Here is a 19,288-nt window from a genome sequence, read left to right as displayed (position 1 = left end):
TTCCACTTTTTTTTTTGTTTACTAATAGCCCAATTTCATAGCCTTAAGAGTGTGCAGATCATGAATGCTTGGTCTTGTTGGATTTGTGAGAATCTACTGAATCTACTGGTACCTTGTTTCCCATGTAACAATAAGAAATATACTCAAAACCTGGATTAATCTTTTTAGTCACATAGCACTAGTATTATTCTGAAGACTAATGTAAGCACATAAAAGGTCAAGAGGGGATTCAAAGCATTAGATTTGCATTCAACATTATGTTGTGGTTGACAATCAGTAAGAACCCCAAAGAATTCTCACTGCTGGTGCAGCAAACCACCACAGGCTGAAAAACCTATAACCCATCAGAAAGCTGGGAGGGGAAGAAACAGGGACTTTGGGGACAGTAGCAGTGCTGGATGCCCAGGAAGCTCCGGTAACTGGCTAAATGGGTAATCAGTCTTCTTGAAAAGTGCTGTAGTGAGGGGTTATACCTTCAGCTTATCAGGTTCCTGCTGAACAATCCTTCTCAATAAGATTCATGGTGCCATAGACAGCTGTGCAGTATTATATGCTTGGGACCACAGACTGTCTCATTGAGGTTAAAGACCCAAAGTAACACCCCAGAACTAATGAATGCTTGTTATAATAGACCACTACAATTACCACTAAGGAACTAATCAATTTGGATGCATCAGTAAGAAATAGGGCATCATCCGTCACTATGACCTAAACAGATGTCAAACAATTTCTCTGCAATAAAAACAAAACCCTCAGCCTTTTTCCTGGTGATTAACTGAAAACTTACCTAGTTTATATATATATATATATATATATACATACACACACGCAACACTTTTGGTTTTGCTCCCATTTTGTATGAGATGAACTCAAACATCTAAAACTTTTTCCACATACACAATATCACCATTTCCCTCAAATATTGTTCACAAACCAGTTAAAATCTGTGATAGTGAGCACTTCTTTGCTGAGATAATCCATCCCACCTCACAGGTGTGCCATATCAAGATGCTGATTAGACACCATGATTAGTGCACAGGTGTGCCTTAGACTGCCCACAATAAAAGGCCACTCTGAAAGGTGCAGTTTTGTTTTATTGGGGGGGGGGGAAGATACCAGTCAGTATCTGGTGTGACCACCATTTGCCTCATGCAGTGCAACACATCTCCTTCGCATAGAGTTGATCAGGTTGTCAATTGTGGCCTGTGGAATGTTGGTCCACTCCTCTTCAATGGCTGTGCGAAGTTGCTGGATATTGGCAGGAACTGGTACACGCTGTCGTATACTCCGGTCCAGAGCACCTCCCGGGATTCATCCGTGAAGAGAACACCTCTCCAACATGCCAAACGCCAGCGAATGTGAGCATTTGCCCACTCAAGTCGGTTACGACGACGAACTGGAGTCAGGTCGAGACCCCGATGAGGGCGACGAGCATGCAGATGAGCTTCCCTGAAACGGTTTCTGACAGTGTGTGCAGAAATTCTTTGGTTATGCAAACCGATTGTTTCAGCAGCTGTCCGAGTGGCTGGTCTCAGACGATCTTGGCGGTGAACATGCTGGATGTGGAGGTCCTGGGCTGGTGTGGTTACACGTGGTCTGCGGTTGTGAGGCTGGTTGGATGTACTGCCAAATTCTCTGAAACGCCTTTGGAGACGGCTTATGGCAGAGAAATGAACATTCAATACTCGAGCAACAGCTCTGGTTGACATTCATGCTGTCAGCATGCCAACCGCACGCTCCCTCAAATCTTGCAACATCTGTGGCATTGTGCTGTGTGATAAAACCGCACCTTTCAGAGTGGCCTTTTATTGTGGGCAGTCTAAGGCACACCTGTGCACTAATCATGGTGTCTAATCAGCATCTTGATATGGCACACCTGTGAGGTGGGATGGATCATCTCAGCAAAGGAGAAGTGCTCACTATCACAGATTTAGACTGGTTTGTGAACAATATTTGAGGGAAATGGTGATGTGTATGTGGAAAACGTTTTAGATGTTTGAGTTCATCTCATACAAAATGGGAGCAAAACCAAAAGTGTTGCGTTTATATTTTTGTTGAGTGTATATATAGAGTTGCATCAGGAAGGGCATCCAACGTTAAAACTTGTGCCAATTCAACATACAGATCCACTTTGACTCTGCTGTGGGGACCTCAAATGCAAACAAGGCAGCAGCTGAAGGGACTTACTGTCTTGTATTCTATCTTCATCAATACCCTTTCTGGTCATGGTGAATGAAGTCTCATTATCTATTCCTTAATTGTTATGAGGTTCTGGTGGATCTTAGAACAAATATATACATTTAATTTAGGTCTATAATGGAAAGTCTATAGGGTTCTAAGGTTCTATTATTTTGTGTAACAGGTGTATTTTGAGATGGCTCATGAAGAATCTCAATTGTGAAGATCCAAAATAGTACTCTGGAAGCTTTGGCTTTTTTTTTTTTTTTTTTTTAACAGCTGTTTGGTTTTTAAAGGCACTACTTCTCCCTTTTTTTCCAGACCTAACATACAGGCTGAGATTCCCCAATCAACCTCAAATTACATCAGTGACTCAAACCTGTCACAGGTAATTCCATCAGTTTTTGGAAGAATTATTAAAATCCAGTATATCCAGGAGAAAAATCTAGTTTGAAAGGATTTTGTCAAGCTGTAAACGTGTTTACTCTAAACAATTAAATAATGACTTATGATGCAAAAATGTCAAAGTTTTAATGCCACTTAAAAAAAAAAAATAATTTCACCCTCACATTCTTTGACAATATTGGACCTTAGTTGTCAGCGGTGGGGTGGTAATGTAAGCAAGGAAGTCATCCTTTGGGGCCGCCGGTGGTGTTCTGCTGCTGCTAATGCCCTGTGTACCGCTGGATTTATCCAGGCAAATCTTGTGTTACTCCAAGAACTTTTGCATATAGGCACTGCCCCCAGAGTATAATAGGCTGAAGCAGCAGGAATACATGCCTGTCACTGCAGGGGGAGGGAGATCATACTCAGCGTTTTCTTCTCCTTTTCCCCTCCTCAACGTGTTGCTTCGTCTCCACCACAGGACTACCCTCTGCTTCTGAACCAGACCTCTTGGTAAGTCCTTGCCGCTGCCAATTTTCTTTTAGGAGGCATACTGGAGCTTCTCTGCAAAAGTATCTGGAGCTGGTCGCGAGTAAGAGGCCTGCATGCAGCGCGCTAGCGTTTTTATATTGACCGCCGCCTATCGGCCGTTTGGAACGCCGTTAACCGGGAGGTGGCGTTTAGAACGGCGTACTGTCCACTAGCGCCGTCGTTTTGTCTGCCTCTGTCGCCGGTTAAAACGCCCTTGAGGACGCCGATGTGGGCTCTATCGCCGTTTTACACGCAGTTGATTAGGGATACAACGCCGACCGCCAATTACGGTGGTGTAAACTGCGGCACTGCAGGAAGGGGCAGGATGAAATGGCGATTAAAAAGTATCAAACGCCGTTGTTCGTGTTGTCTCCATCGTCACGCGAATTCTCCGGGAGCGCTTATTCGACATGTTGAATGAATTTTTCGACGATTCCCGGTAAAGTCGGAACTAAGCCACGCCCCCTAGTGCCGGTGTTAACAACAGCGTGTGATCCTTAAGACGGCCAAAACCTCTTCCGGGACGCTTCCGGGAGCTCTTACCGTCTATGTGTAAACGGGGCTTAAACTGCCAAGGAATAAAGAGGAAACAGCCCACACCTGGGAAATGAAACTGGTTGTCAGTCAATTGGCCACTTACTTATGGCCTCTGAAAATTGAGGGACTGTGCAAACAAACTGCTGTAATTCCTAAATCGTTGGTGGTGTTAACCTTCTTGAATTAAAGGTGAAATTTTGCACTACAGACGCATCTTGATTTCTTCATTGCAAATCCATTGTCTCAAATCCCTCTCAGATTGGAAAATCTTAGGGCCCTTGGGCAAGGTCCATAATCCCAAAGTTGCTCTGTGTGTACTGAGCACCTTGACTTCGGTGTGTGTGTGAGAGTGAGTGAGTGAGTGAGTGAGTGAGGGAGAATTTGACGCAATGTTTTTATGGCTCTTTGGCCATAAAACAATATATAAAATGCAGTCCACTTACCATTTTACTGAGGCAAACAGAAATGATCTCACGGTCCAAATACTTACGTATCCCACTGCACACTGCCTTTGAATAATAGGTTTTACCAATTAGTATGTACACAAATGAACCCCTTTATTAAGGAAACAAAACAAGCACATTTCTCTATGACTGAACAATCCACATTTAAATGACTTTTTTTTAAGCAAGCTCTAATATTTGCGGCTGCCATTTCTCACATACATGATCTAAATTTAAGAAACAATTATACAACAAGAATCTAAAACTAAAGTAAATTAATTTCCAAGACATCCTGGCCATTCAATACTGGGAATACTCTTTGCTCTCTAGTTTGGCAATGATTCGTTCTAGTTGTCTCTTCGCTTCACACTGTGGAAAGTTACTCATTTCGTAGTACTGGGGTGCAATCTTTACCAACCTGCAAAGAAAAGGGGGAGGGGCTATATTAGGAGCAGACTCATTCAGTTTTACCATTGAATCGCCATTATTGAAAGGGTAATGTACTCGTACCATTCTGGTTTGATGTCTGTGCATGTGCGGATGTAATTCTTGGTGGTAAGAACAAACTCATTGTAGAGTACCCACTCGGGCTTATGGTCGAGAACTGTAGATGGGTGGAGCTGGACCACTTGGTTGTCTTTGACTGTGAGGTAATGACCTGTGCGCTCCAAATGAGCAACCTGCAGAATGAGGAAAAGGTTTTTATAGTGATGCTTGGTCTACAAATTGAATGCATGCAAAATCTAGTTACAGCGTGTCTGGATAAAGTGAAGACTGACACCCACGCATATTTTCACAAAAGGTACACCAACCAGCATAGCCTTCCCCAGGCTGACATTTTGCTGAGACTGAAATTGGCATTGTGCATTCCAGTGTTTCCCTCATTATTGGAGGAATCTATAAATTTCACAAGTAGGATTTTAAATAAGAGGAAATGACTGCACAGTGCTCATCCACAAGCACAGAGGTGTGGGGCTCTGCTTGTAACACTGCACCAAGGAGCTCAAAAGTGTGAACAGCATTGTGTAAAGGTACTCATGAAATCACACTTCCTGAGTGCAATCAACAAAAACATTTTGAAGGAAATGTAAGCCTGCGCTACAATTTCACCAACAGCGTGAAAGACAAGTCGATTGTGAACTCTGCTTGCACTTGTATATTTTACTTAGTTGTATGAGTTGGGGTCAGCATAGTGGCTTAGTGAGCACTGCAGCCTCACAAGAAAGTCCCAGATTCACTTCTGACCTGGTCCTTACCATGTGGACTTTGCATGTTTTTCCTTTGTTTCCTCCAGGAGCTCCGGTGTCGCAGGCCAAATGGTCCCCCCTAAAAATTGTTCCACCCTGCCTCCACTGCGCATGCGTTATTTTGGAGCTCAGCAGGCCGTCTCTTCACCCAAAGCGATCAAATGAATTAACCATCAAATGACAAGTTAAAACCTCTTAAATGAAGAGTCTTTCCCCATTTCCTCCACTTCTAAAGTCGGTTTTAAGCAGAAACAACACCATTTTAAGCCGAAATGAGGTGATATTTGGTGACGCTTTGAAATGACGGATGCACAGTGAATGCAATAGTTAGCAGCCTGTGTCGCTTTTGTCACTTCCTCTGTCTTTTATGATGAAATAATGCTGAATTTGCAACCACAATTCCAATGAAGTTGGGACGTTATGTGGAATAAAAACAATGCAATGATTTGCAAATCCTCTTCAACCTATATTCAATTGAATACAGCACAAAGACAAGATATTTAATGTTCAAACTGATAGACTTTTTGTTTTTGTACAAATATTTGCTCATTTTCAAATGGATGCCTGCAACACATTTCAAAAAAGCTGGGACACAGGCAACAAAGGACTGAAAGTTCATGAATGCTCAAAGAACACCTGTTTGGAACATTCCACAGGTGAACAGGTTAAAAACAGGTGAATGTCATGATTGGGTATAAAAGGAGCTTCCCCAAAAGGCTCATCCATTCACAAGCAAAGATGGGCAGAGAATCACCACTTTGTGAACAACTGCGTGAAAAAATAGTCCAACAGTTTAAGAACAATATTTCTGAACGTTCAATTGCAAGGAATTTAGGGATTCCATCATCTACAGTCCATAATATAATCAGAAGATTCAGAGAATCTGGAGAACTTCCTCCACGTAAGCGGCAAGGCTGAAAACCAACATTAAATGCCCACGACCTTCGATCCCTCAGGCAGCACTGCACTAAAAACTGACATCATTGTGTAAAGGATCTTACCGCATGGGCTCAGGAACACTTCAGAAAACGACTGTCAGTTAACAGAGTTCGTCACTACAACTACAAGTGCAAGTTAAAACTCTACCATGCAAAGTGAAAGCCATACATCAACAACATCCAGAAATACCGCTGCCTTCTCTGGGCCCGAGCTCATTTGAAATAGACAGACGTGAAGTGGAAAAGTGTGCTGTGGTCTGATGAGTCCACATTTCAAATTGTTTTTGGAAATCATGGGCATCGTGTCCTCCAGACACAAGAGGAGAAAGACCATCCAGATTGTTACCACCATAAAGTTCAAAAGCAGGCATCTGTTGTGGTATGGACATCTTACTCATCTGTAATGACACCATTAATGCTGAAAGGCACATCCAGGTTTTGAAACACATGGTGCCATCCAAGCAACGCCTTTTTCAGGGACATCCCTGCTTATTTCAGCAAGACAATGTCAAGCCACATTCTGCACGTGTTACAACTGCGTGGCTTCATAGTAAAAAAAAAAGTGCGAGTACTACACTGGCCTGCCTACAGTCCAGACCTGTCGCTCATTGCAAATGTGTGGCGCATTATGAAGCACAAAATACGACAATGGAGAGAACTGTTGAACAACTGAAGTCATACATCAAGCAAGAATGGGAAAGAATTCCACCTACAAAGCTTCAACAAATAGTGTCCTCAGTTCCCAAATGCTTATTGAGTGTTCTTAGAAGGAAAGGTGATGTAAAGGTGATTTTCAATATTCGTCAATCGCGATTATTTTTCATATTCGCGATTACTGTGAATTATTTATTTTATCCACAAAGCATGAAATGACTCAGAATCTGACGTCATTGTGCTGCAGCCTCGCTCACTCTGTTTCGCTCTCGTCTTAAGGCAGGACAATAACATGGAGGGTGAGGAGCGATCCGTCCTGCCGTTTCGATAAGACGGCCAATTAAAACAGTGGCCGTCTTCTTCAAAAGCCGTCTAAAATGCGGAGTTTACAGAAGGAGCTGTCGGTGTGTGTCTGTGCGTGGAGTCAACAGGCTGCAGATTGCGAGGGAGGGGTGGGGGAGGGAGGAAGATTCCTGAATGGAGGCACGACACGCTGCTGAACCATCAGTGCACAGCCAGCGTGGAGCAGAGAGAGGATTTTAACCCAAGTGAAGATGTTAAAAAAACAAAACCAAACCGTGGAGCTGCTTTTACTTCTCTCCCGGTGTGATTCTGCCGCTACCGTCCTGTTCACACCATGTGCGCGTCGTATACTGAATTTATGAGATCATAAGATGAAATAAACGGTCAAATGTGAGAATATATGAATGAACTGAGCAAAAAATCCTGACATGGAGAAGCTGTGGTGATGTTCAGACACACAGATCACAAAAAGCAGGTGAGAACTCTGAACTTTAACAACTATTATTTTCCAAAAGTATTTATTTGTTCAATCTTGAGCTTAATGTAGTGTTTAAGCACAAAACGTGACTGATGAGGAGAAACAATTTCATTAATGCAACAGAAACAACTACAAATCAGAAAAAGTTGGGACTGTATGTAAAATAAAGATAAAAATAAAAATGTTGCACTATTCCCAGTTTCTCCACTCACAGAAGCCAAACGTTCTTCCAGAGTTGTGTAATTATACTATGATAGTAGTATATAAAGAAGGGGAAAAAAAGGAAAAAAATAGACAATATATTCATCAATCGCAATTATTTGTCTGACAATTAATCATCTCCAGAAATTCCTAATCGTGACAGCCCTAGTTCCAGCTTTTTGAAACGTGTTGCAGGCATCTATTTCAAAATGAGCAAATAATTGCACAACAACAATGAAGTTGTCTTTGTGGTGTATTCAACTGAATAAAGGTTGAAGAGGATTTGCAAGTCATTGTATTCTGTTTTTATTTACATTTTACACAACATACCAACTTAACTGGAATTGGGGGTGTATGTGGAAATGATTCTTGTACAAAAGCTTCAGATATCTTTTGCTGAGATAGATGACTGGAGTGCAGTTTTAAGCAGAAACGGGGTGATAACTGGTGAACCACGGCTGATGAAGCATGCGCAGTGAAGGCAGAGCGGACTGACTTTTAGGGGGTGTTGTTCGGTCGGCAACACCGACTTCATCCCACTTCAAAAGACATGCAGGTCAGGTGGATTGCTGTGTCATTTGTCTCTATGTAGCCCTGCGACAGTGGTGACCTGCTCAAAATGTACCCAACCTGTCACCCAATGACTGCTGGGATAGGCTTCAGCCCACCATCACAATTAATTAGAATAAGCGAGCACTGAAAATGAATGAATTATATAGATACATATATACGAGGTCTATTAGAAAAGTATCCGACCTTATTATTTTTTTCCAAAAACCATATGGATTTCAATCACGTGATTGCCGCCAATCCAAACTCCGTGCCGCCATCATGGCGTTGCTGTGCGTCATGCGGCACAGCCGCGACGCACGAAGCCTCCACTCCTCTTTCCATGACAAAAACTCCTGTAACAGTGGAATGCGCCGTTCATTTCCAAACTGGACGCTGTGTTTTATCCGGGACGTCGTTTGACTAGCACAGGAATAGTGAAAAGACGTGGACATCAGCACTTTTTCGGCACACTGAGACAGACGTGCGGAGGAATTCGGTGCTGCATGGCGCAAAGTAACGCCGTGATGAAGCCTCAGCTGTCTGAACGCCATCTCAAAGCCATCCTGTGAGACCAAAACGGAGGTGTTCCTTTGTCTCGCTCCATCAGCAAATCGGTCGTGACGCGCGAAGCCTCCGCTCGGCTTTCCATGACAAAATCTCTTGTTAAAAGTGAAATCTGCCGGAAAATGGCTGATGTCCAGCTCTTGTGATAACCAGAGAAAGTGCACACGACGGTCTCGGATCCACAGAGCCATCCGTTTAGAAATGATCCGGTGGTTTGTGGCTCTCGATGGCGGCACGGAGCACGGCGCGCCAAGCGTCCTTAAAGCTGTAGTAACAGTCCTTATTCTCTGTGAAGCCCGTAAAATTTTCACCGAAAGCCAGATAAATTTTTCGAATGGTTTCCAGCTGCGAGTCTCTAACAGTTTCTGAAAAAATTCTGATGGAAAAAAAGCCAAATCATTCCGCCATTTCCTGACAATGAAAATCTGCAGAGGGGGTGGACCACTCCTCACTCAAAGCCTGCTCACAGGCGAATGACGCAACCGACAGGTGTGGAAAAACTCACGCATGCGCAAGAGGGTTCAAGCTTGTCTGACGCAATCACACGTGATTCAAATCCATATGGTTTTTGAAAAAAAATAAGGTCGGATACTTTTCTAATAGACCTCGTAGATAGATCTAGAAATAGAGATATAGAGAAGATATAGAGAGAGAGTCAGAGATATAGAAAAGTGGAGATATAGAGAGATAGAGACAGAGAGATAGAGACAGAGATAGAGAAAGATATAGAGCTAGATATAGATAGATAGAGATATAAAGCTAAATAGAGAGATAGAGATGCGTCTCGGTCAGGCGGTCTCCTGGTCATGGGCTTTGGTGGCTGGGGTGGGATCCGGGGTGGGGGGCCCTGCTGGCTGTGCTGAGGGGCCTGGCTGTCGGGGTGCCTTGTGCTCTTCTTGGCCTCACCTCTTGTCTGGGGGCTGGGCCCCACCCTTGTGTGGCTCGGTGGTCCCTACCTTGTGCTTTGGATTCGCCTGCAGTGACTCCATTGCTCCATGTCCTTGCCGCCGCTCGCTCCCACCCTCGGGGGCCGTGGCCCGGGTGGCATAGTTCTGGGGCTCCCCCTATTGGTGGGCCTATGCCGGTGCCCTGTGTGCTTCCCTCGGGTTTGGGGCGGCTCTGACGAGCCACTCCCCTGTTGGTTTGCTGTGCTGCCCGGTGTCTCTGGGGACTGCCTTTCCTGGCCCCCGTGCCCTTCCGCTGCCCCTTTTCTCCTGGTTCCCCCGGGGCCCTGCATCCTGGACCCACTTCCGTCGGTGCTCGCGGCCGGCCGTGTGGCTTCTGATGTGCCGGACTGGTCCGTGTCATATGGTAAGGTTCTGTACTCTTGTCTTGGCCCAACACACCAGTCACAGTAGTGATCGGACATTTAGCTGTGATCTGGGTCTCTGTGTGTGGATGGTTGCGTGTTTGTGGCCGTCACCACAATTCGGTTTTTGGGTGCTCTTAAGAGGATTAACACTATGGTGTTCTGGATTAGGGTATGGATGTTCACTAATTAGACAACAGACTGTTGCTGTCACTGTTTGTTCATGTGTGGTTGTTTGTCATGGTATGTCGTATGGTTGGGGTCCCGTCCCCTCGGTGTCTCACGTCAGTTATTGTCTTCACCACTTGTCTCTCGTTCTTGTCCGTTTTTGGATTGTTTTGGTGGTTGGCCCTTCCTGATAGAAGTTGTAGAAGAATAAATTGCATATATGGGTATTAATGTTCATAAATGGTTCTGCCAGTGTGGCACTTACCATTACTATATATGCAGACGGGAAAAAAAAGAGAGAGATGAAGATAGAGAGAAATAGAGATATAGACATACGAGGTCTGTTATAAAAGTATCGGACCTTTTTGTTTTTTGCAAAAACCTGATGGATTTGAATCACGTGTGCTTGCATGAGCCAACCTTGAACCTTCGTGCGCATGCGTGAGCTTTTTCACACCTGTCGATTGCGTCATTTGCTGGCAAGCAGTCTTTGTGTGAGGACGTGTAGCGCTCTTGGCGGATTTTCATTGCAAGGAAAATGGTGTAACGACTGGAGCAGCGCTACTGAATCAAATTATGCCAGAAACTGAGCGACAGCCAGGTGGAAACCATTCGGAAGATTCAGACGGCTTTCGGTGGCTTTACAGTTGTGTGACTATCCGAGAAATTGTGGAAGAGGTGGGCATCATTTTTCGGTCCAGCATGTCCTGTGAGGGTTCAACACGGAGGCGCTTTAGCTCCGCTGTCAGCTTCGGCATGAATTTCACCGCCACTCTTTTCATGACCAAATCTTCTGTACCAGTGGAATGTGCCGAAAAAGTGCTGATGTCCACCTCTTCCGCAATTTCTCGGATAGTCATACGACGGTCCCGCATCACCACAGCATTCCCTTTGGAAATGATCTGGTCATTTCAGCATGTTGATGGCCAACTGGAGCATGGCTTGCTCTCCACCGTTGTGCGGACGTCTTTAAACAGGTTGTACCGCTCCTTAATCTGTGTGATGCCCATAGCATCGTCACCGAAAGCCGCCCGAATCTTCCAAATGGTTTCCACCTGGCTGTCGCCCTGTTTCTGGCAAAATTTGATGCAGTGCTGCTCCAGTCATTCCGCCATTTTCCTTGCAATGAAAATCCGCTGAGAGCGCTACACATGTCCTCAAACAAAGACTGCTTGGCAGCAAATGACGCAATCAACAGGCGTGAAAAAGTTCACGAAGGTTCAAGGTTCGCTCATGCAAGCACGTGATTCAAATCCATCAGGTTTTTGCAAAAAATAAAAAGGTTCGATACTTTTCTAACGGACCTCGTAGATAGAGATGTAGATATAGAGATTATAGACATAGATAGAGATAGCAATATAGAGGTAGAGATATAGAGATACTGATAGATATAGAGATAGAGGTAGAGATATAGAGATACTGATAGATATAGAGATAGAGGTAGAGATATAGAGATACTGATAGATATAGAGATAGAGGTAGAGATAGAGATACTGATAGATATAGAGATAGAGGTAGAGAGATACTGATAGAGGTAGAGAGATACTGATAGAGGTAGAGAGATACTGATAGAGGTAGAGAGATACTGATAGAGGTAGAGATAGAGAGATACTGATAGAGGTAGAGATAGAGAGATACTGATAGAGGTAGAGGTAGAGAGATACTGATAGAGGTAGAGGTAGAGAGATACTGATAGAGGTAGAGATAGAGAGATACTGATAGAGGTAGAGATAGAGAGATACTGATAGATATAGAGATAGAGAGATACTGATAGATATAGAGATAGAGGTAGAGATAGAGAGATACTGATAGATATAGAGATAGAGGTAGAGATAGAGAGATACTGATAGATATAGATATAGAGATAGAGATACTGATAGAGACAGAGACAGAGATACTGATAGAGACAGAGACAGAGATAGAGATACTGATAGAGACAGAGACAGAGATAGAGATACTGATAGATATAGAGACAGAGGTAGAGATACTGATAGATATAGAGACAGAGGTAGAGATACTGATAGATATAGAGACAGAGGTAGAGATACTGACAGATATAGAGACAGAGGTAGAGATAGAGATACTGATAGATATAGAGACAGAGGTAGAGATAGAGATACTGATAGATATAGAGATAGAGGTAGAGATAGAGATACTGATAGATATAGAGATAGAGGTAGAGATACTGATAGAGATAGAGGCAGAGATAGAGATAGTGATATAGAGATAGAGGCAGAGATATAGACAGAGATAGTGATATAGAGATAGAAAGAAAAATAAAGATATAGATTAAGATATACAGATATAGAGAGAGAGTGGGTGAGATAAATAGATATATAGAGATAGAGATATAGAGGCAGAAATAGAGGTAGAGATATAGAGACAGAGATACAAAGAGAGATTTAGAGATAGAGAGATACAGAGAGATGGATAGAGATGAGAAATAGAGATATAGAGCTAGAGAGATGGATAGAGATATAGAGATGAGAAATAGAGATACATGGAGCAAGAGACATGGAGATAGAGATATAGTGATAGAGATAGGGAGATATAAATATGGAGATACAGATATATAGAGAGAGATAGAGATGTGTAGAGATAGAGCTATAGATAAATAGAGATAGAGATATAGATAAAATAGAGATATAGAAAAACAGAGAGAGATAGAGACATATATAGAGTTAGGGATATGGGGATAGAGATATAGAGAGTTAGACATATGGGGATAGAGATATAGAGATAGAGATAAAGAGAGATGGAGATAGAGATAGTGAGATAGATAGAAACAGAGATAGTGAGAGATAGAAATAGAGATACGGAGATAGACAGAGAGATAGCGATATAGAGAGATAGCAATAGATAGAGATATGGAGCTAGAGACAGAGATAGAGAAATAGAGCTTGAGCTAGAGACAGAAATAGAGATATATAGAGAGAGGTAGAGAAAGAGACAGATATAGAGATATATAGACAGAGATGTAGATAGAGACTTACAGATATACAGATAGACAGAGATAGAGATATAGATAGTTTGTCACAAAAAATATACATTTAAAACACTCGGTTCGACCCTTAAATGCTACAAACTTAATCACTTATGTTTCTTTTTTACTTGCAGAGACCCTGAAGTTTATGTTGATGCCAAGCATTGATGCATTGAAGGAAAACATCTGCTGAGAAATCCAAAACATTCCTTAGGACACTTTCACCAAAGCATTTGCAGGCCGTAATTGGCCAACACAGGGCCTACACTGAACATGTCTAAGAGACTAACAAAATGCAGGGCCAATATTGACATTGGTATGAAAACTTCAACCTTTCAGCTTTCTATCCAGCCATAAATTTATTTCGTAGACATATGCTTTGACCATTTTCTTTGCTGATAAAATGTTGCATATTTTGTGGGACAAGATATATATATATATATATATATATATAGTGTGAGGAAAATAAGTATTCGAACACCCTGGGATTCTGCAAGTTCTCCCACTTACAAATCATGGAGGGATCTGAAATATGAAATGTCCACTGTGAGAGACAATCTAAAAAAAAAAAAAATTCCGGAAATCAATGTATGATTTTTTTTATAATTTATTTGTATATTACTGCGGCAAATAAGTATTTGAACACCTGTGAAAATCAATGTTAATATTTGGTACAGTAGCCTTTGTTTGCAATTACAGAGGTCAAACATTTCACTGTTTCATTTCACATTTCATTTCACTGTTCACTGGTGAACTTCAAATGGGCCTGGACATGTGTTGGCTTGAGCAGGGGGACCTTGCTGCCCTGCAGGATTTTAAACCATGACAGCATCATGTGTTACTAATGTAATCTTTGTGACTGTGGTCCCAGCTCTCTTCAGGTCACTGACCAGGTCCTCCTGTGTAGTTCTGAGCTTTCTCAGAATCACCCTTACCCCACAAAGTGAGATCTTGCATGGAATCCCAGACCGAGGGAGACTGACAGTCATCTTGTGTTTCTTCCACTTTCTAACAAATAATCATAACAGTTGTTGTCTTCTACCAAGCTGAATGCCTGTTGTCCTGTAGTCCATCCCAGGCTTGTGCAGGTCTAGTTTTGTCCCTGGTGTCCTTAGACAGCTCTTTGGTCTTGGCTATGGTGGACAGATTGGAGTGTGATTGACTGAGTGTGTGAACAGGTGTCTTTTATACAGGTAAAAAGTTCAAAATAGAATAAACAGGCTTCTTAAAGAAAGACTAACAGGTCTGTGAGAATTTGTGCTGGTTGGTAGGTGTTCAAATACTTATTTGCAGCAGTAACATACAAATAAATTATATATATATATATATATATATATATATATATATAAAATCATACATTGTGATTTCCAGATGCACCCAAGATGAAATTTTCAGACCCCTCCATGATTTCTAAGTGGGAGAACTTGCAAAATCGCAGGGTGTTCAAATAGTTATTTTCCTCACTGTTTTTAACTGAAATTTCTGATCCAGACAACCAATGATGTATAAAGGAAAATCATGAAAATTATCAGGGGTGCCCAAACATTTGCATACAACTGTACTTGTACATTTAGCTTTCTTGTGAAACACTGAACTAATATTTAGTTGTATAATCACCGTTTCAGGGAACTGTTTCACATCTGTGTTGGATGGAGTCGACACGGCTGCAAACAATTGAAAATTATTTGAACATTTTTTGTAAGTGGGTGGCCTGTGCAGCGAGCACAGGGGTCCGGGGGCATGTTCACTGGGAAATTTTGAAAAAAAATGGTGCAATCTGACGCATTCTGAGAGCACTTTGGTCAGTTTTTCCTGGTTTAAAACATAGTGGTATTTGACTCTTATACTGGAACAAAATATGGCTCAAGTCTTGATTTCATTACAACTTATTTACCACCTCGTATGTATAATCTTTTACGTTTCCACAAATGGACTGACTGTCTGAATTGACTAATTCTGCTTTCCATTACTTTCATTCTACATTTACCAACTTCTACATTTACCAAATTCTAAGTGTAACAAAATCAATACCTGCACCCATCCTGCTTAAACACTTAAGACACGATAACTATTGCCAATAAAAAAAAGTCTTTTGCCACTTGTAAGTCATTTAAAACTGATGCAATAGTTAAATCATATAACTTGCAAAAATGTAACAATAACAATAATGTAACTTTAAAATAATAATTTTAAGGTTAATCAAGGCCATGGTTTTCTCACCAAGCAAAGTCAGTTTTTATTCACCGCTGAGCATGAAACAGGCAAATTGAGTCTCTATGATGTGCTGTGGATTACTTTTTGAAAATTTAAAAATGGTGCTTGATTCACTTAACGTCATGAAATTAACATTGTGAAATGGGGCAACGCAGTCTCATTTGAACCCCTGCGTGATATTGTGGGATTTGACCACTGCCGGGGACAGCCTGCCATTGCACAACACAAATAGCATCACTTCACACAAAGATGGTGTATGGTTTTGTTTTCGGCTGCAATGATCGAAGCAGTCGTCAAAAGTGCAGTTTTTTCTGTTCTCAGGGGAGAAGGGAAGGCAGGATAAATAGGTGAGGTCGTGTCGGTAAGTTTCAGCCTTCACACCTTGACAGTAGCTGCGTTGTCTCGCTTACACAACCACCTCAACATGCTTGAGCTCAACATGTTCGCTTTCTGCCGCATCATGACTTTTTCTTTGCATTTTCACTGTTTGCTGTGTAATACGCCCAAAAAGTCAGAGAAAGTGTCATGTTTCTGATGGGGACATACGAGGGCTGTCACCGGATGTAGGATTATTGCGTCATATTTTAACCCTTTAGTGCCTATCCCCAAAGGAGCTGCACTGCCCAATTCTCACCTTGTAATTCAGATTTTGACACACTTCTATATTGTTAATAAATAATAGAAAAACAAAAAGTCCAGCTTTCCTGCCCTGAAAAAAAGTGTAAGTGCTAATGCAATGTAAGAAATAATTAAATGTGATACTGAAACCAATTTACACAAACTAAAAAGTACTTATGCCTTCTTTCTTGCAAAAAGAATGTAAAAATAACCCCCCCAAAATTATCCTTACATCTAAAAATGAGCCACAAAGAAATACAAAAACAAGGAAATGTTGCACGTTATTTAACGTTGCGGTTATCAACCCAACATTAAAGTATTCATGATTGTAAGTCTATCCGTGCAAATGTAGTAATAATTAGTGGTCGCTGATGTATTTTATTGCCAATTTATCCCTCTCGCTCCACAAGTCAGCAGGTGCATTTCCAGAAAATGTCATTTCTCTGTGTGATGCCCATTTTCGGAAAAGCAGAAACATCCCGATGGCTGACAGAGTGAAACAAACGCTGCTACGTCTGATAACAAAGCTTCTGAGGTTTCATTCGAAAGTGGTGGCTCAGATTTACAGAGAATGTATAGAGAGGATAGAGTTAGAGTTTTGGTATTAACGTGCGCAGATGCTGCCGTCTGTGTCGCAGGACGCCATTTTACTGCCGCCGTGCACATGGACCTCTCTGCTGTTTTTCAGGCTGTCTGATCACACAAATATATTTTAGATTTTTCCGTTTTATCAATGACAACACCCATAAGTATGCACAAAGCTGAGCCCCTAGCAGACTGTTTCTAACAGGTTAGGTGAACTGGAAACTTTATAATTGTCCAGGTCTCCCTTGCAAAAGACCTCTCAATCTCAATGGGTCAAACCTGGTTAAATTAAATTACTTTCCGGATAGACTATATGTATATACACACACACTTTTATTGAGGCGTAAGGTCACCTGCATGAAGAAGCCAGTGCAGAGGGCTCGGCGGATGTTGATGTAGTAATCTCTGCTGGTAAACTCTGTACTGCGACGTGGCAGATTGAAACGGTCCATGATCCTGGACAGCTGCTGCCGCACATTGTCAGCGGACATCAGTGACCGGTAGTTGACAAAGTTGTCATAGCACCACTGGTTAGACTCGTGGTCTGGAAGAGGGATGGTAAACATTTAACCATCTGGACCAGTGTCAGGTGTTCATGCTCTCAAAATATAGAGAAAAAAAAAATTCTGTTCTCACCACAAATTAAACATATCCAATGAACACATCAAGATACAGCAGTGACATGTTTATGGTTTAAAAACTGCACACAGGACTGATGCTCACTTTGTTTGAACGCGTGGTAGACATTAAGCAGCGTCAGATGGTCTCCGTCAATGTGAGCAAACCTCATCTTGGACTCGTCTGCTGCCTTCTTAGCTTCCGTGGGGCGCACAAAACACTGTGGGACTAAACAAGGGTTGGTATGGGCCCCAACAAAGCCGCCCATAGGGATGAGTCACACATTCACAGAAAAATGGAGCAAAGCCTATGATGCTAGGGCACTTGACACAGCGTTGGGACAGGGCAGGACCACAAGCTCTATCAAAGGGGTTGCAGCCATTTCTCATGGTCATTTCCAACTGTTTTGGTTATTAGCTGGTAGAGGGGGTCATTAAACCACATCTGTAAAACAAAAGTTTTCACACAACTACAAAGTGTTAGAGACAGAAGTTTCTCATAATTTCAAAATACTTTGCAAAATGATTAAGTAACTTATGCTAATCTACCATAATACTTCAAGTCTAAGTAACTCATGAATTGTATTAAGTCATTAAAAATACACTTCAGATGAACATGACAAATACGAAATAAGTAAGTGGTGCCTGCCCCATCCACTTGCTGGTTTGTTGATGAAAAACTCAAGAGATCCCTCTCTATTTAATAAACATATGATCAAGTCAAGTCTGGGAGCATGTGCTGGTGCAACGCTTAACTGCATCCACCACACCACGGAGCCACCATGGGTCCTGAATGGCAACCATCAAGGTAGACAACATTTTTCCATCCCCACATCACTAAATTAGCCATCTATCTGCTGCAGCAAAGCGAAGCATGGGTGTTCTCTTTGTCTTCTCCAGTCAATGGGGCGCTCAGCACTCAGGCACCACCTATGTGCTGGATCATGCACAGTAATGCACATAGCCAAAATGTCAACGCTGATGCTCCCTCACAATACAGGCGGCACTCATCATAGTTTTCCTAAGTAAAGGTGCCCTGACACTTGCACGACTTTGATCAGCGTACTTGCACGCAATTCATCGTGATGATCCCACCCGCTATGTTCCCAGCTGAACACTGCGCTCTGTGTTTTTGAATTGTTTGTGCAATGTTCACTTGAAGTTCACATAATTAATGCATGATGAGATTTTGAAGATTTCAAAATTTTCTCTGCGCACGTGCAAAAAGCCATGCACAGTTTACAAAGGGTTTACTCTCCTGCACAGCAGTACGTGCAAGTGAGCAGATGAAAGTCATGCAAGTGTCAGGTGCACCTTAACCGCTTGTTTGACACAGTCATTCCGGATGTACCCACAGATCCTCCAAAGAGACCTGGTACTAAAGACATCTAGTCTCTAACTTAAGTCACTGGTTAGTATTCTACTCTTTCAACCAGACAGGACGGAAGGAAACACAGCACACTAAAAACTTGGACCTTCAATCTCCTGTAAATAAACTGCCATCTCTTGAGTCCAGAATATCATGGGTTCAAATCCCCACCTGACTGGAAAATCACTAAGGGCCCTTGGGCAAGGCCTTTAATCCCCTATTGCTCCCGGTGTGTAGTGAGCGCCTTGTATGGCAGCACCCTGACATCGGGGTGAATGTGAGGCATAATTGTAAAGTGCTTTGAGCGCCTGATACAGATGGAAAAGCGCTATATAAATGCAGTCCATTTATCTCTGGAGGCAGTTATCAATCACTGAGTAAAGCTGTGAATAAAAGGTCTTCCTTATCGAGACAC

General features: G+C 42.3%; 1 protein-coding gene across 1 annotated transcript in view; it reads right to left on the bottom strand.

Annotated features, from left to right (window-relative positions):
• Nucleotides 1-4,170: 4,170 nt before the first annotated feature.
• LOC117526132 (pre-mRNA-splicing factor ATP-dependent RNA helicase DHX15-like) overlaps nt 4,171-19,288 on the bottom strand; it is a 28,410-nt gene continuing 13,292 nt past the window's right edge. The window contains exons 11-14 of the mRNA XM_034188161.1: nt 17,611-17,733; nt 17,241-17,431; nt 4,584-4,753; nt 4,171-4,491 (exon numbers count right to left, since the gene is read on the bottom strand). Of these exons, the coding sequence (XP_034044052.1) occupies nt 4,374-4,491; nt 4,584-4,753; nt 17,241-17,431; nt 17,611-17,733 (602 nt within the window). The 3' untranslated portion in view covers nt 4,171-4,373. The remainder of the gene's footprint in view (nt 4,492-4,583; nt 4,754-17,240; nt 17,432-17,610; nt 17,734-19,288) is intronic.

This window comes from Thalassophryne amazonica, chromosome 15 (genome assembly GCF_902500255.1).
Source record: "Thalassophryne amazonica chromosome 15, fThaAma1.1, whole genome shotgun sequence".
NCBI classification, from domain to species: Eukaryota; Metazoa; Chordata; class Actinopteri; order Batrachoidiformes; family Batrachoididae; genus Thalassophryne; species Thalassophryne amazonica.
This window is presented reverse-complemented; position numbering and strand designations above follow the sequence as displayed.